Source organism: Lampris incognitus, chromosome 10 (assembly GCF_029633865.1).
Source record: "Lampris incognitus isolate fLamInc1 chromosome 10, fLamInc1.hap2, whole genome shotgun sequence".
Taxonomy (NCBI): domain Eukaryota; kingdom Metazoa; phylum Chordata; class Actinopteri; order Lampriformes; family Lampridae; genus Lampris; species Lampris incognitus.
The window spans coordinates 58173321-58199320 of NC_079220.1; the positions used below are offsets into that span (position 1 = coordinate 58173321).

The following is a 26000-nucleotide window of genomic DNA, read 5'->3' on the forward strand; positions in this document are numbered from 1 at the left end:
TAAACCAGTCATTCCCAGAAACTGGTTTGGATATTTTATTTGGCAACCCAAATAAAATATCCCTGTGACGGGATGCAAAAAAAAATTTGCAGAATTTCTTTCATAGTCTTTCATTCAAGATTTATATCTGCAGTATATATTTGAGCCACATGAGGCAGCTCCCGAGTATTTCTACCACACTCTCGGTTTCCGCAGAAATGGACTGAACGCTGCACCCGATATGTGCGTTACGCTCGCCTCTTGTACACCGGACTTGAATGCAATGTTAAACGGCAAGCAGGCCCACCCATCACTTTAGCAAGGTGTAAATACAATTAATATGCACCATTGGATAATTGGAGTAAGCCTAAAAGGTAATATTCAGGATAAGTAAACAGCATAATGAGATTTGATGTGGAATAGACCTGATGTGGTTAACGAGTTGATTATTGACTGTAACAATAACAATAGCTGCACTTAAACGCAAGCCTACTTGTTGTGATAGGCATGAGCATTTCATGGTTTTGACAGAACTGAATGTTGGTATTCTTCTGGTAACTGCACGTATAACATTGACTCTAATGAAAGGCTATATATATACACACATACACACACACACACACACACACACACACAAATATAATATCCACTAAATTCTTTATGAGACAGCACAAGCCTGTTTCATGCCAAAAGCAATCATCAGCAATCATCAACCTACCGTTGAGTGTTTGTTTTAACAAAGTTTTATATATATAAAAGCCAAAAAAAATGATAGATAGATAGATAGATAGATAGATAGATAGATAGATAGATCGATCGATCGATAGATAGATAGATAGATAGATATCAAAATAGATGTAGGAAAAAACTTTTAATACATAGCAGTACAAGCTTGTTTCATGCATCGCGCACTCATCAGTTGCTAATATACACTCACCGGCCACTTTATTAGGCACACCTGTCCAACTGCTCGTTAACGCAAATTTCTAATCAGCCAATCACATGGCAGCAACTCAATGCATTTAGGCATGTAGACATGGTCAAGACGATCTGCTGCAGTTCAAACCAAGCATCAGAATGGGGAAGAAAGGTGATTTAAGTGACTTTGAACGTGGCATGGTTGTTGGTGCCAGACGGGCTGGTCTGAGTATTTCAGAAACTGCTGATCTACTGGGATTTTCATGCACAACCATCTCTAGGGTTTACAGAGAATGGTCCGAAAAAGAGAAAATATCCAGTGAGCGGCAGTTCTGTGGGCGAAAATGCCTTGTTGATGCCAGAGGTCAGAGGAGAATGGCCAGACTGGTTCGAGCTGATAGAAAGGCAACAGTAACTCAAATCACCACTCATTACAACCGAGGTATGCAGAAGAGCATCTCTGAACGCACAACACGTCGAACCTTGAGGCAGATGGGCTACAGCAGCAGAGGACCACACCGGGTGCCACTCCTGTCAGCTAAGAACAGGAAACTGAGGTTACAATTCGCACAGGCTCACCAAAATTGGACAATAGAAGATTGGAAAAACGTTGCCTGGTCTGATGAGTCTCGATTTCTGCTGCGACATTCGGATGGTAGGGTCAGAATTTGGCGTCACATGAAAGCATGGATCCATCCTGCCTTGTATCAACGGTTCAGGCTGGTGGTGGTGGTGTAATGGTGTGGGGGATATTTTCTTGGCATACTTTGGGCCCCTTGGTACCAATTGAGCATCGTGTCAACGCCACAGCCTACCTGAGTATTGTTGCTGACCATGTCCATCCCTTTATGACCACAGTGTTCCCATCTTCTGATGGCTACTTCCAGCAGGATAACGCGCCATGTCATAAAGCTCGAATCATCTCAGACTGGTTTCTTGAACATGACAATGAGTTCACTGTACTCAAATGGCCTCCACAGTCACCAGATCTCAATCCAATAGAGCACCTTTGGGATGTGGTGGACCGGGAGATTCGCATCATGGATGTGCAGCTGACAAATCTGCAGCAACTGCGTGATGCTATCATGTCAATATGGACCAAACTCTCTGAGGAATGTTTGCCAGTACCTTGTTGAATCTATGCCACGAAGGATTAAGGCAGTTCTGAAGGCAAAAGGGGGTCCAAACCGGTACTAGCAAGGTATACCTAATAAAGTGGCCAGTGAGTGTATATATATCAATGATATTCCGCTCTTGGTTAGTTGAGCACTCACAACACCATTGACGGTTTCGGAAAAATACGCTATATATGTTTGGTGGCTTTTTCTCCCCAATTGTACTTGGCCAATTACATTTTTGTCCAAGCCGTCCCGGTCGCTGCTCCACCCCCTCTACTGATGCGGGGATGGCTGCAGACTACCACATGCTTCCTCCGATACACGTGGACTTGCCAGCCACTTCTTTTCACCAGACAGTGCGGTGTTTCACCAGGGGGACGTAGCGCGTTGGAGGATCACGCTATTCTGCCCAGTTCCCCCTCCCCTCTGACCAGGTGCCCCAACCGACCAGAGGAGATGCTAGTATAGCAACCAGGACACATACCCACATCCGGTTTCCCACCCGCAGACACGACCAATTGTGTCTGTAGGGACGCCGACCAAGCCGGAAGTAACACAGGGATTCGAGCCAGCGATCCCCATATTATTATTTTTTTAATTCTAAGAATAGATGAAAATAAAGAATAATTATTTTTAAAAGATAATCCAGTCCTCCTTGCCAACTCACCTACTGCATGTCTGTCTGTCCAAGAGAAGAGATCCCACCTCCGATGCTCCGACTGAGGGAGATCTGGTTAATCAAAACATTGCTGCCAAACAGATTAGTTTTGGGAGCATTTCAGTCTGCAGACATTACTTCTTTTTTCCTCCTGAGGTTTCTCCCATTTGTTTTCCTGATTTTTTTTTTCTTCCTGTGGCGTTTTTTCTTATCTGAATGGCGGGTCTAAGTAGAGAGGGTGTCATCTCGTGTCATTTACTGTATCTACCTGTTTTTCTCTGTGCGAATGTAAAGCCCTCCGAGACCATAACTGTGATTTAGGGCCATATCAATAATTTTACTCGATGCTGTCTGTGATTTATTTTCTAGGCTTGCAGGTGGTGCTTAAGTCCATTATGAAGGCCATGATCCCCCTGCTGCAGATTGGCCTGCTGCTGTTCTTTGCTATCCTCATGTTCGCCATCATTGGCCTAGAGTTCTACATGGGCAAATTCCACACCACCTGCTTTGACAATCACACAGGTAACTGACTGACTGACTGTGTGTGTGTGTGTGTGTGTGTGTGTGTGTGTGTGTGTATGTGTTTATGAATGTGTGAGAATGTGCACACATGCAAGTTTGCAAGTATGCATGAATGTATACATTCATGTGTGTGTGTGTGTGTGTGTGTTTATTTGCTTGCTTGCTGGTCCGTCTGTCTGTCTGTCTGTCTGTGGTTGCCTCCAGCATAATTAGACTTAATTTTCTGTGTTCCCCTTGATAAAGTTTGCACCTCTCTTTGAGGGCAAGATGCTGTAACTCCACTCACTAGTCAGGGCACATGGTAACATTTAGGTGTGGTAACAGTAGCAAACAAAAGCCAATTTTCGTGATTTCAGTTATTTTCTTTTATAATTAAATCTAACATCTCTGTAGTTCTGTTGAGAACAATTTGGAACATATTTCTTTTCTATTTAGTGAATAAGACAACAAATTTGACATACATACCTGTAAACCATGTGCTCTAGTCTGTGAACATCTTTCAGTATCTCAAGATGTCAGAATGGAGTTAAGTTCATGAACATAATTACAAGTACATACAAAAAACAGTTAAATATTAATCGGTGTTATCAAACCTCTAATCTTCAGCATGCATCTACTCTAAGGCACCAGTACATACATCAACACACAGGCACATTCTTCTGTATCTCCCAATTTTACAAATACCCTGATATTTTGAATTTCAAATATTTTTCTCTAACAAGCTTGTTCAATTTTTTCAATATTGCCAATTGAAAATAATGGATTCCCCAAGTATGTTGAAAAAGACTAAGGTGTCCCTCGAAACAGTTTCATAACCACCACTCTTTAACCATATTATGGTGGCCAATTAAGGAAGGTTAGTGCTGTTGCCTCACAGCAGGAAAGTCCTGGATTTGAACCCCAGGCTGTCCCAGGTCCTTTCTGTGCGGAGTTTGCATGTTCTCCCCGTGTCTGTGTGGGTTTCCTCCGGGTGCGCCGGTTTCCTCCCATCATCAAAAAGACATGCATGTTAGGGTTAATACTCCTGTCTGTGCCCCTCATCAGGGCAATGGAAAGAAGAACTGGAGTTGGTCCCCAGCGCTGCAGCTGCCCACTGCTCCTATACAATAGGATGGGTTACATGCAGAGAACACATTCATTGTAACCTGTACTATGACAAAATAAAGGGGCTTTCTTTCTTCTAACGTCACCCATCCTTAGGGGAGATCCGAGAGGAATTCCCATGTGGGACAGAGGCTCCGTCACGGCTGTGTCCAGAGGGTACCACTTGTAGACAGTACTGGCTGGGACCCAACTACGGCATCACTCAGTTTGACAACATCCTGTTTGCCGTCCTCACCGTCTTCCAGTGTATCACCATGGAGGGTTGGACTGACCTGCTCTACTATGTGAGTACTGCTGTTACTTCACCCCATTAGCAAAAATGAAGTGTTCCTATGAACTGTTAGACATGTAGCCATGGTTTCCATATAAAGAAGACAAACAGACATAGATAGACACCAAGGCATTCAGATATTGTTCAGTTGACTGTTCGTATTGCAAATGGTAATGAGTCAGAGAAAGTCTTTTAGTGTGTCCTTTCTTCATCCACACATTTTGGCAATGTGTGGATGAGGAAAGTCAGAAATGAAAGTTCAACAAAAATCCAAAAAAATAAAATAAGCGTGCAGGCAATGAAGGTATAATTTCAGTCATAACTTGCAGAATGGCTTGTCAGTACCATTGATTGTTTGAAAATGGACTAAGGGTTTGTGATGTCACCTGTAGGTTTCTGAAGGACCTGTTTAAAGCCACAAATGTGTGTTTATGCTTGCTGCATCTTGTCAGATTTTGGAGCTGGAACATCTAAATTTGAGCAATAAGACGGAGCTGAGGTGGGGCCTGATTCAGACGCATGAGCAGCCTGTCAATCACTCCAGAGAGAGACTTGGCAATTAAGGCACCTATGCCCCATACCAACTTTTAAGACTTTATATCCTCTTATTGGAACAATAATTTTCAAAAACCCCACCACACACACGTTAGGGGAAATTAGCTATGGAGACCCCAAGGTCTTGTGGACAAAAGAGAGAAAACTCAACTTTTTTACTCCATTGGCTTCCATACAACTAGAGTATTTTTGGAGCCAGCATCTAGTGGCCATTATAAGAACTGCATCTTAAGGTGTCTGGCTTCAAAACTCAGTCGTGGTTATTGCCGCTGGCTCAAAACAGGCAACTAATCCAAAGAAAGTTGAATCAGTTCATCTGGACACACCATTTATTGACAGAAACATTTCATCACTCAACTAAGTGACCTCTTCAGTCTAAACTGACTGCAGGTATCCCCACCCTTATAAACAATACAGTTGCATAACGACGAAAACCAACGAGCAGTTTCATATGTAAATATGGGCGTGACCATTAACTAGAATTACAATGGCCATGGAATATCACCTTCGGCACGGTGGCGCAGTGGTTAGCGCGGTTGCCTCACAGCAAGAAGTTCCGGGGTTCGAGCCCCGGGGTAGTCCAACCTTGGTGGGTCATCCCAGGTCGTCCTCTGTGTGGAGTTTGCATGTTCTCCCCATGTCTGCGTGGGTTTCCTCTGGGGACTCCGGTTTCCTCCCACATTCCAAAGACATGTAAGTCAGGTGAATTGGCCGTACTCAATTGGCCCTAGGAATGAATGTGTGTGGGTGTGTGTGTGTGCCCTGTGATGGCCTGGTGGCCTGTCCAGGGTGTCTCCCCGCCTGCCGCCCAATGACTGCTGGAATAGGCTCCAACATCCCCACAACCCTGAGAGCAGGATAAGCAGTTAAGATAATGGATGGATGGAATGTCACCTCTCTGGCAGGGAGGGAGACTGAGCTGGTACGGGAGGTGGAGCAGTACCAACTAGATATAGTTGGGCTCACCTCCACACAAAGCATGGGCTCTGGTACCAAATTCCTGGAGAGGGGCTGGATTCATTAAGGCTTTATCGGGCCATCGGTGAGCATCTCTGGCCCTAGTTTTTGGGGTTTGTCCCACACCGTTGGCACTAGTTGGACCCCTGTTGGCAGCTTATGGGCCGATTCAGCATGTTGAATCGGCGGCGGAGCCCATCGGTGCGAGAGATCACTCTGATTGGCTGTTCAGCTTGGTGAATCAGTGCACAAGAAGAGAAACAGAAGTTATGAAAGCAAGCAAACCGAAGTCAAGAGGCCACACACAGAAGGCTCTGAACAGGAAATAGCTGAGCAAAAATTTTTAAAATCGGAGATTTCATTTATCTCCAGCTCTCGACACAGGTTTGGGAAAGCCCCTTGAGACTGTCGCTATAGTATCCATGATTTTACCCATTTAGCGTGATTTCTCCTTATTTTTCACCTCTGCCTCTTCCTTTCTTCCACAACGAAAAGACCAAGGGCTGACAACACCAGTGCCATTTGCAACTTTTTATCAGATGTATTCTTGATTAGAAGTAGCTATATTATGACACCGTCTGTAGTGAGCGAGGTTTGAGTGAAAATGGTAAGGAAACGCTGCTTTGTTTATGGTTTGTATATCCGCAGTTTTGGGTCTTCCGATTTCAAATTTTGAATGGTGAATACAGACTACCGCCACCTGCTGGTATAGAGAGTTATTTTCTCTCACACAGGCGCAGAATGTAAGCATGGCCATCTTTGAGGTGTGTTCAAGTGCTACTCTTTGGCCCAGATGCAGGCAACGTGAGGTGATGCAACAGTCAGCCTTCGGCGCCGCTAGTTCTCTGTTGTTGGTTTGGTGTGTCTGGGCCCTTACTTTTCCGGAATTGGCCAAGGTGACAGGTGCCGGGCGGTTGTGGGGATAATCACAAGTCCCCGGTTAAGTGTTGCCGTGTTGGAGTTCTCCCCGGAGAATGAGAGGGTCGCCTCTATATGACTGAGAGTGCTGGGGGAAAGCTCTGACTGTTGTGTGTGCTTATGCACCGAATAGCGGTTTGGAGTATGCAGCCTTCTTGGAGTCACTTCAACGCTCACGTGGGCAACAATGGAGAAACCTGGAGGGGTGTGATTGGGAGGAACGGCCTCCCCAATCTGAACCCGAGTGGTGCCTTGTTATTGGACTTCTGTGCGAGTCATAAATTGGCCATAACAAACACCATGTTCGAACATAAGGTAGTTCATAAGTGTACTTGGTACCAGAACACCTTAGACCGAAGATCGATGATAGACTTTGTGGTCATATCATCAGATCTGCGGCCATATGTTTTGGACATTCGGGTGAAGAGAGGAGCAGAGCTGTCAACTGATAACCACCTTGTGGTGAGTTGGATCGGATGGTTGGGAAGGCTGCTGGACAGACCTGGCAAACCCAAATGTGTAGTGAGGGTGAACTGGGAACGTCTGGTTTTCAACTCCCACCTCTGGAAGTTCTTGTATATCACGAGGGAGGCTGGGGACATGGAGTCTGAGTGGACCATGTTCAAAGCCTCTACTGCAGATGTGGTAGGCAGGAGCTGTGGTCATAAGGTCATCAGTGCCTGTCGAGGTGGCAACCTAAGAACCCGCTGGTGGACACCGGCGGTGAGGGAAGCCGTGAGGCTGAAGAAGGGGGCCTGTCAGGCTTGGTTGGCTCAGGGGTATGTTGAAGCAACAGACAGGTACCAGGAGGCCAGAAGGGCTGCGGCTTCGGCGGTCACGGAAGCAAAAACTCGGGTGTGGGAGGTGTTCAGCGAGGCTATGGAGGAGGACTTTCGGTTGGCCTCAAGGAAGTTCTGGCAAACCATCTGGCGACTCAGGAAAGGGAAGCAGGGCTTGACTCAGGTTGTGTTCAGCCGGGGTGGGGAACTGTTGACCCGGACTGAGGATGATGTCGAGTGGTGGAAAGAACACTTTGAGGAGCTCCAGAACTCGGCTAACACGTCCTCAGTGGAGGAAGTAGAGTCTGAAGACTCAGGGGAAGCCCCAGCCATATCCCTGGCAGAGGTCTCTGAGGTAGTTAAGAAGCGCCTCAGTGGCAAGGCGCTGGGTGTGGATGAGATTCACCCTGAGATGCTGACGGCTCTGGACATTGTTGGGCTGTCTTGGCTGACACGCCTCTTTAGTGTCGTGTGGCGGTCAGGGACAGTACCTGTGGAATGGCAGACTGGGGTGGTGGTTCTCATATTTAAAAAAGGGGGACCGGAGGGTGTGCTCCAATTATCGGGGCATCACATTGCTCAGCCTCCCTGGGAAAGTCTACTCTAGCGTGCTGGAAAGGAGTCTCCGACCTATTTGTCGAACCTCAAATCTAGGAGGAACAGTGCAGATTACGTCCTGGCCATGGAATAACGGACCAACTCTTTACCCTTGCGGAAGTGCTGAGGGAGGCATGGGAGTTTGACCAGCCAGTCTACATGTGTTTTGTGGACTTGGAGAAGGCTTACAACCATATACCCCGGGGCACTCTGTCGGGGGTACTGCGGGAGTATGGGGTACCGGGGCAGTTGCTACAAGCCATCCGGTCCTTGTATAACAAAAGTGAGAGCTGTGTCTGCATTCTTGGCACAAAGTCAAACACGTTTTTGGTGGGTGTCGGACTCCGCCAAGGTTGTCGCTTGTCTCCAATTCTGTTTGTGATATTCTTGGACAGGATCTCAAGGCGCAGCCAAGGTGAGGAGTGTGTCTGTTTTGGGGACCTCAGAATTGAATCGCTGCTTTTTGCAGATGATGTGGTTTTGTTGGCTTCATCACCCGACCTCCAACATGCACTGGGGCGGTTTGCAGCTGAGTGTGAAATGGCCGGGATGAGGGTCAGCACTTCCAAGTCTGAGGCCATAGTTCTCTACCGGAAAATGGTGGATTGCTCCCTCCGGGTTGGGGATGAGTTGTTGCCTCAAGTGAAGGAGTTCAAGTACCTCGGGGTCTTGTTCACGAGTGAGGGTAGGATGGAGCGGGAGATTGACAGGTGGATTGGTGCAGCATCCGCAGTAATGCGGTTGTTGTACCGGACCGTTGTGGTGAAGAGGGAGCTGAGATTGGAAGGCAAAGCTCTCAATTTACCAGTCAGTCTTCGTTCCAACCCTCAGCTATGGTAATGAGCTTTGGGTAGTGACCGAAAGGGTGAGATCGTAGATACAAGCAACTGAAATTAGTTTTCTCCATAGGGTGTCTGGGCTCAGATTAGAGCTGCTGCTCCTTCGAGCCGAAAGGAGCCAGTTGAGGTGGTTCGTGCATCTGATTAGGATGCCTCCTGGGCACCTTCCTTTCGAGGTTTTCCGGGCACGGCCAACTGGGAGGAGGCCCCGGGGTAGACCCAGAACTTGCTGGAGGGACTGCATATCCAATCTGGCCTGGGAATGCCCTGGGATCCCCGTAGGAGGAGCTGGAGGGCGTTGCTGGGGAGAGGGATGTCTGGAGTGCCCTATTTAGCTTGCTGCCACGGTGACCCGACCCCAGAGAAGTGGTTGATGATGAATGAATGAAAAACAATGGCCATGTGTACTATTCACAGAGGATTGAGAAATGTTTGCAATCACAGTGTTGTAAGATGGTGACAGATATACTCTTAGCCCTCCCCCCCCCCCGGGTCAGAGATGGTCGTTCCCTCTTCACATAGATGGTCTCTTTGACCCTCCGTCAATAAATAGGTCAATAAACGTTGTATCCAGATGAACTGATTTAACTTTCTTTTGTTTTCTTACCAGTTCTTCGTAACACTTCTCATGAGTTAGCTGAGGTAAAAGATATGCTAAAAAAAACAAAACAGCAGGAACAACTTAACCAGCTTGCTCAGTGTCTTGCCCGCCTTCAGAGTCCCCATGGTTAGACTGCCATGGGCCACCTGTTATTTGTAGGAGATGTCAAAAACCAGGTCAAGACCAAGATCAAGGTTGAAGAAAAGGAGAAATCCTTCCTTTTCAGTTGTAACCCCCAAACTCAGGAATGAGTTGCCTCTGCATGTTAGGCTGGCCTCTACACTGCCTGTCTTTAAATACCGTCTTAAAACACATCTTTATTCCTTGGCTTTTAACTCAGTATGAGAGTTGTTGTCTTCTAACTAGTCTTGCCTTTGTGTTCTGTTGTGTTCTTTTATGGTTTTTGCTATTTTGATGGTACAGAACGTTGGTCAACTGTTGGTGGACCAGACAACCATGACAGACCTGTGTGGTCAACAGGCCCATCATGGTCACAGCAATTTGCATATGAAAGCGATCGTTGGTTGAGTCGTTGGGCAGTTGTGTTGTTTGTAGGGGTGGGGATGCCTGCAATCGGTTTGGATTTGGGGGGGGGGTCACTTTAACGAGGGATGAAGTGTTTCTCCAAGTGAACGTTGTGTCCAGATGAACTGATTCAACCTTCTGTGATTAATTTTCTTTAGATATGCCATTTTTCATCATGTGCCATACGCTGAAGTATTTTTAACATTAAGCCCAGACCATTTTAATGGCCTCTCCACCCCCCTCCCCCCCAAAGGGGACAAAACGACCAAATAAATGTTTTATTGCTGTCTCTTTTTTTTATTTTTGCCTTTTTTTCTGTCCACCCAAATCATTAGTAGTGGGACTTAATCCACATTTTTCGTGGAGGTTATACAACAGAAGAAGCGTAACAGTCGGTAGATGCTTCCCTTCTTGGGCTTGCTGACCCCTGAAAAAAAGCTAGCCAATGTATTGGTTCATTATGTTGGAATTAGCCCTTGTCGTAGTCAGTTGACAACTGACAAACAATTATGAATGAATCCTACCAGCTGTGGTGTTGGAAGACTCTGCATCGAGCATGCTGGTTGGCGAGGCATCCTCAGCCGGAGCTATCAGGCCAACGGCAGTGTCGAGTGCTGTTGAATCCTGGACCATTGTGGACGTCTTGTCCGTTTCACCAGCAGTTGCTGAGGGAGCCATCCACTCCATTTAAATCATGGGCGTTGGTATGGTCTCCATTCAGTTCACACTAAGGAAGGAGATGAACCGTGAATCAAATATTGCAGATTTACATTTTGGAGTATCCAATAATGGTCCTCCATCCTTTCATGATTTTTGATTAATGTTTCTTACCTCCTTGGCGTTGACATCCAGAATGTCCTCAGCAGGAGATACAGCTGCTTTGAGGGCAGCAAACATTAAACACTCGCCATAATGTTGACAATTGCCATCAGGAGCTTAGAACCTGTGAGGCTTATCTCCACAGTCAGATCCTGTGGTTTGAACTCTGCCATGACCTTACCCACTATCTCTAGGACCTTCTCATCCCGGTCATTTTGGGGGAAACTGACCTTGCGGTCCTGGAGGTCAGGGAGCTTATCCAGCACAGCCTTTGCGACCCCAATAGCCACATTGCTCAACTCGCACGAGGGCATGGTGATTTTTATGGTTGTGCAGATGATCCCAGAGCTCCTGGAGCACTCTGGGAATAAGCTGTGCCACAACATCCTTGAAACTAAGGAGCCTGGAGCTGGGCTGTTCCTGTTTCCTCTCCATCAGGAGCTTGATAACCTCTTCAGCCAATCTGGTCTCAGGGTCTCTGGAGAATGTAAGGATTAAAGACAAATTCATAACAGGTCAGTTCATCAGTTCATCATCAAGACCAGCTATTTCACCTCATTGTCTTAACCTTGTCTTGTTCTTGACATATGTGACTTACTGAGTAGAGGGGCTGTTGCTTTCAGGTGAAGTGAGCAACATGTGAGCCTCAAAATCAGATGTCACCCAGTTTCAAGACAGTGTTCAAGTCCCAGGTCTGAAAAGGAAACAGGAAATATTAACACATTTTCACTGTATGGATTTAGTTTGATTGCATTAAGTCTTGAACTCAGTTTCATTAATACTAACTGCATTACCATCATAAGTAAAGACTGCAAGTTGTTATCTTCCATGCCTAGAACCAGTGTTGTAGTCGAGTCACTAAACCTCGAGTCCGGGTCGAGTCTCGAGTCCCCAGTGTTCGAGTCCAAGTCCAAGTCCGAGTCACCAAAGAAAAGTCGAGTCGAGTCCCCATTGCCTGAGTCCGAGTCGAGTCCCTATTACCCTAGTCCGAGTCCGAGTCATCAAGGTTGAGTCTGAGTCGAGTTCCAAGATGGCTCCAGTGATCCACTCGGGCACAGTCAAAGATCTGACATACAAATAAAAAAGGTCTACATTAAACATAAATGACACAGCTGTCACCATTTCAAAGGGAGTTTATTTACTTTGTGACACGATAGCCAAACAAATGCACACCCACACACTCACACACATGCACGCGCAAGCATGCGAGCACACACACATTTTTAGAACAGTCTGAATTTCTTTGACATTCTGAACATTGGATGTGCTTCAAAACACCTTGATAGCTGTGAATAGCATGATATTAGCAAATGGTGGAAACAGTATACAGAAGTAAGTTCCACAGCATACAATACATTCATAAAAACTAGTCAAAAGACATTGTCTCTCAGGAATAGTTAGGAACCAAAGGCTGGTGGCACTAGTTTTAAGCATACACATTGCATTTCAAAAACATAAGATCTGACAGCATGGAACTACTCAACCTTGCACGGTGAGGCCTCATCAAAATGCCTCCATGACTAAATACCCTTTCAATGGGCGCACTGGAGGCAGGGATAGAGAATGCCTGTGTGGCAATCTGATAGAGGGTAGGGAATTTGGATTTGTTTTGCTGCCAAAACCTGAGGCACGGGACTGAGTCAGAGTCCTGCTCAGCGATCAAGTCGAGGTATGCAGTCAACTGAGCCTGGCCAGATGGCTTCTTCTCGGTGGAGGAGGGAGTCCTCCTCTAGTGGGAGAACATTCTCAACTGCTTCTCAGGAGGAGACTCTGAAAGTTCACCTTCCCCTGGTCCTGCTTGTCACCCTCTGCCTTTATATACTCTAAAATGAGAGGGGGGCATGGGGGACTCATTACAGATATGTTATTGACTAGGCCTACATGACAAATGACATGTCTATGTGCTTTATTGTAACACCTTCAATGATATAAACATCACAACAATCAAATAGTTAATCACTTAACTAACATTAATCAAAACATTTCTCACCTTTGATCTCAGTCTTCAGCACATCTTTGATGTCACTGTCCAGCTGCACATCATGTTCTAGCCACTGGAAGCCAAATGCTGGGTCCAACACAGATGCTATGAAGTAGGCATTGGTGAAAGGAAATTTGGTGGGGCCTCTTCCTTCAGCTGGCTCACATCCTGGTATCTTGACTGCACTGAAAACCTCTGCAAACCTTGTTTTCAAGGAGCTCTCCAGAGCTCTCACCAGAGGCCCACAGTATCTGGCTTTTCCTCTCATTTCCTGCAGGTGACAGCGCAGAGTGAGGACACAGGGCACAATCACACAGACGGGGACAGTAGTCTCACCCTGAGTTAGGTTGGTTGCCTCTAAGAACGGATCAAGAACTTCGATCAGTTCTTTAAGCTGAGCATACTCTCGCGGGGATAAGATAAGGCTTTTGTGCCCCTCTGATTCCAACACACTGGACAGCTTTTGCATGTCTAAATGCAAATAAGCCTTCACCTGCTTCAGAGTGGAATTCCATCGTGTGGCATTCACTGTTGGAATTGTTGCATCACCAAAACACGCTTCAAAGCAGTCTTTAAACGAGGTGCCACTGTGGAGGAGGTTGGCTGCACGGGATAGCTTTGCTAGGGTGCTTGACAGCCCACTGGTGTCTTTCAGACCATCTTTTATGACCAACTGCAGTGAATGTGTGAAGCATGATAGTCTCTGCATCTTACAGTTCTCAGCCAAAGTGTCATTGACTGTCTGTTGATCTTCTGGCATCAGGTCTTGCCATATTTCATCATCCTCCTCAAATGTGCTGGGATCATGAGCTTTAGCATCACAAGGATCCTCAAGGGGAAAGCTGGCCTGGAAAGCTTTTCTCATGTTGGATGCATTGTCAGTTATGACAAAGTTGATCTTGTCCTTAATCAGGTATTCTTCAGCACAGCATTCAAACATCATTGCAATCTTCTCTCCTGAGTGTTTCCCATGCACTCTTTTGCAGGAAAGAAGATATGACTGAAGGCTGAGTTCCTGTTTTTCCTAACCCAACATCTTGGACCAGTGGTTGAGTTACTTCAGAGGCTATTGTTACCGTAGCTAGATAGCTAGCTAGCTAACGTTAACTGATCACCAACCATATCATCAACTGACTGCATATCACTTACTTGTCTGGGTGCATCCTTGACAGATGTCTGTTGAAGTTTGAGGTTGTCCCGGTCTTCTCCTCAATAGTTAATTTACATATCGAACATCTAGCAGTGATCTTGCTGGAATTTGTTGTAAAATCTGTGCAAGCAAAGCGCACAATTCGGGGTGTCTCTTTAGGCATCTTCGCGCTACTGAACATGACGGTATGCACGCCACGTGAATCCGCATGTAGGTGGAACACACGTGCCTGCCCTTACACGGAATTGAATAATGTTACAGTATTAATATAGCTATCAATATATTTTAATAGGGCCTATTATTTAAAAAAAATCTAACAAAAACAGTCTTTATTAATTAAAATGTCAGAGTCCGGGTCTCCAACTTTCGAGTCCGGATGCAGTAAATTCGCGAGTCCAAGTCCAAGTCCGAGTCATCAGTGCTCAAGTCCAAGTCGAGTCACGAGTCATGAAAATCAGGACTCGAGTCGGACTCGAGTCCGAGTCCTGGACTCGAGTACTACAACACTGCCTAGAACATACATCCTCCATCGGCTTCAAATAAAAAGAACAGAAATTGTGTATCTCTGGTATTCTCACCTCAAATATACTGACTTGACACAAAGAACAGTTATTGACAGATGGTCCAGTGGACTGTATCTGGGTAAACTTCACTCGATACATTCAGATACATTCCATTTAATCTGCAGATACATTCCATCACCATGGAGATGGACTGTATCCATTGTTGCATCATAGAACACACAGTTTTGGACAAAAAATTTTTCATAATATTATTCATACAAATAACTAAAAGACTAACCAGTACAATGTTAGCACAACAAAATATGATTTCATGTTGGTTTATAAATAGTTTTTTTTATTCTAAATTATATAATATGTGGCGGTGCCTGAAAAAAACCCTTGGTCTTAAGCAAGTCTCATTACATTACAATAACTAGAAAAATTAAAAGTAATGTAAAATTAAACATTGTAATTACTGTGTATAAGTAGTTGAGTAACCATGATTACTTCAAATGTTTATTTTTGTTTTTTAAATCAATAATACATTTAGCGACATTATATTTTAATAACTTTAAATGACATTCTTACATTGGAATTGTTTTATAGTGTTGTGAAAAGAAAAGAAAATGTTTGAGATGAAAGGGCAAAGATTTTTAAAAAATTCACCTGTTAGAGTATATCATGAATAGAAAGGAGGGAAAAAATGGCAGCCTGGCAATAGTTTTAACCACTTGTGTAGATGGGCGAACTTACCAAGTAAAGCCTGCAACTTTTTTCCATAAAGGGCATATCATGGTTCTGCACTGGGATCAGACTTGTTCTTGGTCTTCGGTCAGCTTTGACATCAGGAGAACCTCAACACTGAAGTGGTCCATCAGCAGCACTCCTGCCGTTCCATGTGCTGTGTTTTGGGCTTTCTCAGTCTCCCAACAATGATCTAAAAGAGTGATGGCATCATCGTTCCCAAACTTCACCTTGTGACAGTCAAGAGCAGTATCACCCTATGTTATATGATCAGTGGTTTGCAAAACATTTCTCATATTTGGCCCCCTTTGCATCTGGCATTAGAATACAGTAAGCTTCATCCAAAGGAGTATTTCAAAGTTTTGGTTTCAAGTTAGCCTGAAGGTAGTCAGGTCATCAGCTGCAGCTACAATAATGGCATATGATTTTGCCAAACATCAGGCAAACAATGAGTTTCACATCGACATTTGGATATACCAATGTTCCTGTCATAATTTAAAAAAATATTTAATGTCAACATGCAAGGCACATTTCAACCAAAAACATTGTAAAAGAATTTTGTCTATGAGGGAAATAACATTTTTAAGCTATGATTTGAACATAAGGGTGGCATGGTGGCGCAGTGGTTAGCGCGGTCGCCTCACAGCAAGACGGTCCTGGGGTTGTCCAACCTTGGGGGTCATCCCAGGTTGTCCTCTGTGCAGAGTTTGTATGTTCTCCCCGTGTCTGCGTGGGTTTTCTCCAGGTGCTCCGGTTTCCTCCCACAGTACAAAGACATGTCGGTCAGGTGAATTGGCTGTACTAAATTGTCCCTAGGTGTGAGTGTGTGTGTGTGTGGGCCCGTTGATGGCCTGGCAGCCTGTCCAGGGTGTCTCCTTGCTTACAGCCCAATGACTGCTGGGATAGGCTCCAGCATCCCGCGACCCTGACTGGGATAAGCGGCTTGGACAATGAGTGGATGGATTTTCTTACCTGCATTATTGAGCATGCATAAAGACAGGCAACTAATTGTTTATTGTTATTCTGGGGCTTGAGCAGTACATGGCTGCTCAGGTTTTATACCTGTACCTAATAGAATCATTTGTTAATACACTAGTATTAACAAATGACAACGCCACACTGTTTGACATATGGATCCAATTATCAGAGTTTTCCTTTGTTAGCGATCTTTTTCTATAATTAAGATATTTGTAAGCCATTTTGTGCAAAATTTTCACAGCCACAGAATATACATTATATCTTTATTCAGTGAAAACAGTATGTTGTGAAATTACTAAATTTTACGATTTTTTTGGTCTGTCAAACCCAATAGTAATAGCAATATTTGAAATCCCAAAGTCTAAGCATGTGTTGCCCCAACCTCATCAGTTGTACATGCAAAGCCTTCCATTTAATTTCACTTTTTGTGCCGTGTGCAGCTGTCCATGGGATGGGTGCTAGGTCCTCATGCAGCATCATTGCTCATGCCTGAGACTTTGAACAATTCCCTGCTGTCAGTGGCAGCCGTTGCTATGGAGACCAGGGGTAGATGAGGGTCGTCGAGTGTTTGCGTCGCCGCTGAGTCTCTTTCTCTCTCTTAGCCCATCAAACCCCTCTGATTCCTGCTTCACCCACTCCATCTCAAATTAAACTGATTTCCCCCTTATTCTCTCTTTCGTCTCTTCCACCTTCGTCCAGCTGCCAAGGCCGCCGCCCCACCCCCACCCTCCCGCTTTCCATCTCTTCATCTATCTCCATCTTTGTTTTTCTGTGTGCATTCCTTTGTCTCTCCTCCCCCTTCTTCCTCCGTGTTACTCTGTCTCGGTGCTGCTCTATATTTAAAAGGGTCTGCCCAGCCCGAGTTATTCTTGCAAGCTGCTGAGGAGGGGAAGGATAAAAGTTTAATGGGGGGAAAAAGGGTCTGCGGTACACTGGGTGCACACGGCAGCAAAGCCAGCTTACATGCAGGGAGGAGGGAGGATGCAGGGGGGAGGAAGGAGAAGAAGGAGGAAGTTTTGAGAAAGACAGGATATGAAATTTGCAACAACAACAAAAAAACCCCAGAAAACATTTTGGGCATAGGGTGGGATGGTGGTGGTGGTGAATTAAGAGAACTGAAACATTGAGAGAGAAGGAAGTCAAGGAGAGTGCAAGAAAGGAGAGAAAAAGGGAAGGAATGGAGGTTGGCATGATGAAAGGAAAGGAGAGGAGTACTATCCAAGCAAAGAAAAACAGAAGGGAAGAAGGATGGAAGGAAGGCAAAAAGGAAAGAAGGAAGGAGGTAAGGAAGAAATAAAGGGGGCCAAGAATGGGGCTAAATGAGATGAGAAGTAGGAGAGAATAAGAAAGAGAGGCTTGAGATGGAGATGGTGGGGAGGGAGGGGGAGCGGTGCAGGCATTATACATTATTTACTGTGAGGCCAGCAGATACGCTTTTACTTGGTGAGGTGACATGAAGCAGAACTATGTCAGCCGTGCTGTTGCTTATTTTTCAACTTCCCACATAGGAAAACTGACCTCTGCTTTTGAATACGTTCCCTCTGTGCTTATTTGGAGTTTAGTGCATTTTCAACACTTTTAGAGGGGTCGTCTTTTCTTTTAACTTTTTGTTGGTATGGGTTTAGGATTGAAGAACTCCTTGTCCACATGATGAATTCAGCAAAAAACAAGATGCGTCACTCGGCTGCTTTTGGGGGCATGTTACCATCAACCCCTACTGAATCATATCGGGGCATCAAAGACACCAACACCGACCTGACGGAGACGACACATGTGGGGGCCGGCTTGTCAGACCAGTGATACATGAGCCAAGTAGAAAGGCCACTTTAGTTGGTGTTAACCACCCCCCACCCCACACACACACCTCCATCACTCGTCTTCATCTACACCCCTTTTTACCTTTTTTAAATGTGAATAGGCAGAAACAGGCAAAGTACAAGTGCTCAACAAAAATAATAATAATGATATAAACCAGTCACAGGTCAAACTCTTTATTTCCTAGTCTAATGAGTTCCAGACCCTCCATCTTTATGGATGTGGAGATCGAGCAGCAACATTAGGAGAAGTATTTTAACAAAGACAGTGGCCCAACCTGACTAGACCTGAACAGATGTCATCACTTGCAGTTGCAAGTACAGCTGCAGTTGACAGTTTACAGTCAAAACGGTGCCTGTCCCTTGCAGCAGGGAGATATATCTCAAATCTGCACGTGTAACACAAGGCTCAAGCACATGTTCTGTAAAGAAGCATTAAAATCCTGTAATACATGGGGCAGGTTTTTTTTTTTGTCTTGTTTTGATTTGTTATCAAACCCTTTGACCCGTGACAGCCACTTCCAGTCACTTGTGCAATTCTGTGGTATACTAAACCATCTCTGGTGGGAGTGGTGGTAAATTCTAGAGATGTGCCAGCCCTGCATTAATAAACTATTGACCATGTGATGTTTCTGCCACCTTTGACAGCATTATATCAAACTCAGGAGAGAAGAGTGAAACATCAATGATGACTAATGGTGTGTGTTTGTGTGTATGTGTGTGTGTGTGTGTGTGTGTGTTTCAAGAGCAATGATGCCTCAGGGAGTGCGTGGAATTGGATGTACTTCATCCCCCTCATCATCATTGGCTCCTTCTTCATGCTCAACCTGGTGCTGGGTGTACTGTCAGGGTAGGTCTCAGATATATTTTGCATGTGTGTGTGTGTGTGTGTGTGTGTGTGTGTGTTTGTGTGTGTATGTTGTCTGTATGTGGCTGGCTGGAAAGGCTTTTTGAGTTATTTACATGCATGCACATTTGTCTTCATGTTTGCATGTCTGGATGTACATGTGGGTGTGTATTTACGATGTGTGAGTGTGAATGGCTGAATGAGGGAATGTGTTTGTGAACGTGTGATTTTCGTACCTTGTATGCAATTTTTCCCCTAATTCTTAACGAAATTAATTGAATTAAATCTGTTTTGAAATATGAGTTTATGACTATTTGGCATTTGTGTGTTCATGCATCTTCAAGTCAGTGTCGGCCTGATGCATAACCCTAATGCTTTGAGGTTAAACTGTACACTTGTACTCACAGTATCTTTTCTACACTTAAAGTCATACAGGGCATTTGATAAAAGTGTCTACCAAATTTTGTGTGTGTGTGTGTGTGTGTGTGTGTGTGTGTGTGTGTGTGTGTGTGTGCATGCGTGCGTGCGTGTGTGCACATATCCATACGCACATCCTGCAGTGAGTTTGCCAAAGAGCGAGAGCGTGTGGAGAACAGGAGTGAGTTCCTGAAGCTGCGCAGACAGCAGCAGATTGAGAGGGAGCTTAACGGCTACCTGGAATGGATCTGCAAAGCAGGTGTGCACATATGTGCTTTGTGTTTTGTGTTTTGTTTTTGGACACATTCAGCAACAGGAACACATAGCAAGCATCTTTTTCCAGTGTTAAATCCCAGTACATTCAACTGTTTAAAGTTGTCTCCATGACATATGTGGTCTAACCCAGTGGTTGTCAGTCCAATCCTCAGGCTACCGTCCGGGTTTCTATTCTGTCAGGTTCAATTCACCTATTGTTCCAGGTTTGAAACAGACTAGGGGCGTCCGGGTAGCGTAGTGGTCTATGCCATTGCGTACCAACACAGGGATCGCTAGTTTGAATCCCTGTGTTACCTCCGGCTTGGTTGGGCATCCCTAAATAATTGGCTGTGTGTGCAGGTGGGAAGCTGGGTATGTGTCCTGGTCACTGCACTAGCGCCTCCTCCAGCTGTTCGGGGCGCCTGTTCAGGGGGAGGGGGAACTGGGGGGAATAGCGTGATCCTCCCACGCGCTATGTCCCCCTGGTGAAACTCCTCACTGTCAGGTGAAAAGAAGCAGCTGGTGACTCCACATGTATCAGAGGAGGCATGTGGTAGTCTGCAGCCCTCCCCGGATCGGCGGGGGGGTGGAGCAACAACTGGGACAGCTCGGAAGAGTGGAGTAATTGGCTGGACACAACTGGGAGAAAAAGGGGGGGAAAAAACACAGGCTGGGATAACTGGTGCCTGAGGGCCTGACTGAGAACCACATATCAAACTTAGCAGAAATTATTGTGTTCTTGGGCTACCACTCAACTCCTTTACCGTTATACAGACAGCCTTACTTTCTAGAGGCAGAGAAAGTCTATGTCCAAAGCCTCTAGCTGCTCAAAACAAATTTTCCCTGATAATAACTTTGGGACCATATTAAATCTTTCCATTACAATATTTTGGTCCTTAGCCAGACCCATAAAATAGTGCTACTGCAGTAGCCATTCTTAAAATCCTCTTGTATGCATCTCACATCTATAATTAATAATACTGCAGTGAGTTCGTCATGCAGGATATATACAAAATATTACAGTTTAATACACAACCAATTTCTTTTGACCAGCAAGGTACCATACTATTCCATGCACTCTGAGCAGTTTAAAGCTGTAATGACCTCATAAATTATTTTTGGAGATGGAGCACAACAGTGTCTCATTAAACCTGCAAGATTTCTACCATGGCCACATCAGTATCAGGCTTTGGCCCTGCAACAAACTGGACTCTAAGCTCCTCATTACCATTCATCAGTAAAGAACAGATATGTGGGAAAAAAAAGTGGGATGGAGGAGAAGAAGTGGGAAGTAGAGGACGGGGGTTGAAAAGAAAACAATAACCTAGCAGGGAAGGAGCTGCAGGATTACAGTGCGGGTGTCATCCAAAGGTCGACTTGCTTTGAGTCTAATGAAAATTGAAAATAACAATATTTTAAATTTGGGTAAGGATGATAATAGCTGACATTTTCAACAGAGTTATTTTGCAGCATCATGCACTGTTGCTCGAAAGCACACATAAAATTAGCTTTAGACAAAATGAGTTTAGCATCGGCGAAAAGTTTTCTGATTCAAATCACTATCTGTTATATATACAGTAAGACTGCTTCTTCCCCCAATTTATTCTTTTTCTCTTTTATAGAAGAAGTCATATTGGCAGACGATGAAAATGAGGGAGACTACGACGGTAGGGCATTTATGTTCATTTGTGTGTTTGTGTGTCCCCCTGTTTGCATGCTTGCATATGTGAGAGATCAAAATATGTATTCCCAGGAAAGGAAACTCATATCCATCTAAAATATAGGAGATGATTTACTGTGTGACTTCTTTTTTTTTTACCCCCCCCCCCCCCCCCCCCAAATTGTATCCGGACAATTACTCCACTCTTCCGAGCTGTCCCGGTCGCTGCTCCACCCCCTCTGCTGATCCAGGGAGGGCTGCAGACTACCACATGCCTCCTCCCATACATGTGGAGTCACCAGCCACTTCTTTTCACCAGACGGTGAGGAGTTTCACCAGGGGGACGTACGGTATGGGAGGATCACGCTATTCCCCCCAGTTACCCGCTCCCCTGTGAAAAGGCATCCCCAACCGACCAGAGGAGGCACTAGTGCAGCGACCAGGACGCACACCCACATCAGGTTTCCCACCCGCAGACGCGGCCAATTGTGTCTGTAGGGACACCCGACCAAGCTGGAGGTAACATGGGGATTCAAACCGATGATCCCCGTGTTGGTAGGCAACGGAATAGACCACTACGCTACTTGGACGCCCGTTGCTGTGTGACTTCTGTTGAGTTATACGTGCATGTGATTAAATGACTCCACATCTTCTGTCCTCCATAGGGTCCCGTAGGAGAGCCACAAAGAATCACAAAAACAAAGCAGAGCTTCTCAACCCTGAGGAGGGGGAGGGTGACATGGCAGTGGGTAGGTTTCGTACGCGCACGCACGCACACACACACACACACACACACACACATGCACACACACACACACACACACACACACACACACACACACACACACACACACACAAAGGCAAGCCACACTTGCACACAGAGGCTATCTTATCATGCGTATCAGCATTACCTGACCCTCCTCTCCTCTCCTGCCCTTTGCTCTCATAAGAACATCAGTCCTCACCTTACCTCAGCCCTGTTTTCCTGTTTTACCCTTCCCAAGCACATCCTTCTCCCTCTCCTTTCACCCCCTTCCCCTCTACCCATCTCCCACCCATCTCATCTTTTTACTGCACCTCCTCTACCCTGTCTCCTTTACCTCCACTCACTCTCCAGCCAAGTAATTGCCCAGTTCTTGTTGTTTGATACAAAGGAAGTACTTTATCTTTACCTAATGCACCATGCATTATGGTGCATGTGAAGATATACACTGAGGCCCAGTGCCAAGGGGAGTGGAAAACAAATACCAGCATTGAAATGTTCAATATGAAGTGACCTGAGTATGAAATGTGCTTGTTTTCACTGACCGAAGCTCTTAGCATGTGTTATATTTAGAAAAGGCCTAAAAAAGAACTGCTCTCCAAAGCAATTGGATCAGTATCTTCTTTTTTGATGTGTATGAACGAATTTGCACTCATACAAATGTGGAGCAACTGGGGCTTCAGTGTACCGCATGTTAGGTCCACCTGCTCATCTATGAATTACATTGAGTGTTGCCTGGTGAATCAGGGCGAAAGCAAATATTTTTTTAATTGATGTCACCAGATAACTCCATAGTTTTAAATCATTTAGGGCCATTTAAGGGAGAAGATGGATCCAAGCAGGCTTTTTTCTGCCTTCAGACAACTGAGTTATTGACTGTGCAAAAGGGGTGAGCATCTTTGGTGGTCCTAAAGCTCTTTATATACTGAGGATTGTTTTTGTTTTTTTGGGTTTTTTTTCCCTGCTTCACAGCAAGAAGGTTCTGGGTTCGAACCCCACGGTTATCCAACCTTGGGGGTCGTCCTCTGTGTGGAGTTTGCATGTTCTCCCCGTGTCTGTGTTGGTTTCCTCCGGGTGCTCTGGTTTCCTCCCACAGTCCAAAGACATGTAGGTCAGGTGACTCGGCCGTACTAAATTGCCCCTAGGTGTGAATGTGTGCGTGTGTGTGTGTGTGGGCCCTGTGTGATGGTCTGGTGGCCTGTCCAGGGTGTCTCCCCGCCTGCCGCCCAATGACTGCTGGAATAGGCTCCAGCATCCCCACGACCCTGATTAGGCTAAGCTGCTTGAATAATGGATGGATGAATGGAATTGAAAGTTAATGTATCATTTGCCTTTCCCACCCTGCCAGGATCACCGTTCGCCCGCGCCAGTCTGAAGAGTTCAAAGCTTGAAGGCTCCAATTTCAACCGGAGGGAGCGAAGACTACGATTCTTCATACGACACATTGTCAAAAGTCAGGCCTTTTACTGGACCGTGCTGTGTTTGGTGGGCCTCAACACACTGTGTGTGGCTGTGGTGCACTATGACCAGCCTGAACCACTCTCCGATTTCCTTTGTGAGTAAGCGGGGATTCACACACACACACACACACACACACACACAGAGAGAGTTATGCACAGAGCCGTGGAATGTGCTCATTACATTTCTTCCTGGGTTCTGGGTGAGCATTGTGAATAAATCCATGACAAAAACCTGAAAAAATCCACAGAGTGGTGGTTTAGAATTGTATGTGTATGTAGACACACACACACACTCACACACACACACACACGCACACACTGTCTCAGTCTGGCTGGCTTTCTCCTTCCTTTGTGGTTTTCTTCTGTTTTTGCCTGTGCACTGACTTCCATACAGAAAGGCACTGATAGCTGTGGATAGACAGTGGGGCAGATGAATGAAAGGATAGATTTGATGGACTGGTGATCGCAGTCTTCTTCTTTTTTGAGATGTTTTTCTCCTCCCATTTAATTTTCCCCCCAAGATTTTGCTGAATTCATCTTCTTGGGGATCTTCCTGTCGGAGATGTTTATAAAGATGTATGGCCTGGGCAGACAGGCCTATCTCAACTCCTCTTTCAACTGCTTCGACTGCATTGTGAGTCCCACGCGCACACACAGAGTCAAATATCACCACACAATATCATGCGAGCATGTTCAGACATAGCACACACACATTGCAATGTCAATATCAAGAGTAGACTAATGAACAGACACTTTCATCACACGCAGACACACACACACACACACACACACACACTCACAAAAGTGCATTCCAAATAGACAAACTGAAGATTCTTTTGCTATGAATAATAATGCCATGCTTGTGTTTGTACCTGTGTGTGTGTGTGTGTGTGTGTGTGCGTGCGCACGCGCATGTCAGGTGATCTGTGGTAGTATATTTGAAGTGCTGTGGTCCATCATTCAGCCTGGCACATCATTTGGGATCAGCGTGCTACGAGCTCTCAGGTTATTGAGGATCTTCAAAGTTACCAAGTGAGTCTTCTTGCGTTCTCTTTGTCCCGTTGTTCCATGTGTGGTTGTTCCTTATGGTTATGCCGGCAGCCATACCAACATGTACCCTGGCTCTGCCAAATGATGGAAGCTAAGTAGGTGTGGGCTTGGCTAGTACTTGGATGGGAGACCTCCTGGGAAAATTGAGGTGCAGCTGGAATTGGTGTTAGTGGGCCAGTAGGGGGCAGTCTTCCCTCTGGGCCTAATAAAAACAACAAAATATGAACTCTCAATGCCCCAGTGCAGTGACGGAGACACTGTGCTGTAGGAGATGCCATCCTTCAGATGAGACGTTAAACCAGATCCTGACTCACTGTGGTCATTAAAGATCCCATGGCACTTATCACAAAGAGTAGGGGGTTACCCGGTGTCCTGGCAACATTCCCAACCTGGCTCTCCATCTGGCCACCTCATCATCCCCCATGTAATTGGCTCAATGAGTCTTCCCTCTCCACCTCAAGCTGATGTGTGGTGAGCGTTCTGGTGCAAAATGGCTGCTGTGCATCACCCAGGTGGTGCTGCACATTAGTGGTGGTTGAGGTGAGTTACCCCCTTCAATGTGAAGTGCTCTGGGTGTCTAGAAAAGCGCTATATAAATGTAATGATTATTATTCTTATTGTCATGATGATTATTATATTTTTAGTTTCGTAAAGCAGGTTTTGTAACATACATTCTCTCTCTTTCTCGCACTCTGACTCTACCTTTGTCTTAGGTACTGGGCATCTTTGCGTAACCTGGTGGTCTCTCTGCTTAACTCCATGAAGTCCATCATCAGCTTGCTTTTCCTGCTGTTCCTTTTCATCGTCGTCTTCGCCCTGTTGGGCATGCAGCTCTTTGGAGGACAGTCAGTACTCGCTCTCTTTAGAGCTCTCACTGTCTCTTTCTATCCATCTCTTGCTCTCTTTTTAATTTTTTTTCAGGGGAAAAAAAAAGACGTGTCATGCTTAAGGATGATTCTGGCTCTGATTGCTCTGTTTTACCTTCTGTTCTCATTTTCGCTCCTCTCCCTCTACTGCATCTCATTTGATGTCTCTTTTTCGATGATTCCCCTCCCTACATCTCTTTATTTTTCCCCACTAGGTTTAATTTTGAAAATGGCACTCCTCCAACCAACTTTGATACCTTCCCTGCAGCAATAATGACCGTGTTCCAGGTGAGCAGGGGAGACACCAGAGACAGGAGGGAGGGGGAGCAAAACACATTGAAGGGGGGAGGAT

General features: G+C 45.4%; 1 protein-coding gene across 1 annotated transcript in view; it reads left to right on the forward strand.

Moving 5' to 3' along the window:
* cacna1aa (calcium channel, voltage-dependent, P/Q type, alpha 1A subunit, a) overlaps window positions 1–26000 on the forward strand; it is a 153311-nt gene that overhangs the window by 52637 nt on the left and 74674 nt on the right. The window contains exons 3-13 of the mRNA XM_056288482.1: window positions 3043–3195; window positions 4396–4583; window positions 19077–19180; window positions 19738–19853; window positions 21472–21516; window positions 22175–22258; window positions 23621–23827; window positions 24254–24366; window positions 24652–24764; window positions 25496–25627; window positions 25864–25936. Coding sequence (XP_056144457.1) covers window positions 3043–3195; window positions 4396–4583; window positions 19077–19180; window positions 19738–19853; window positions 21472–21516; window positions 22175–22258; window positions 23621–23827; window positions 24254–24366; window positions 24652–24764; window positions 25496–25627; window positions 25864–25936 — 1328 coding nt within the window. The remainder of the gene's footprint in view (window positions 1–3042; window positions 3196–4395; window positions 4584–19076; window positions 19181–19737; window positions 19854–21471; window positions 21517–22174; window positions 22259–23620; window positions 23828–24253; window positions 24367–24651; window positions 24765–25495; window positions 25628–25863; window positions 25937–26000) is intronic.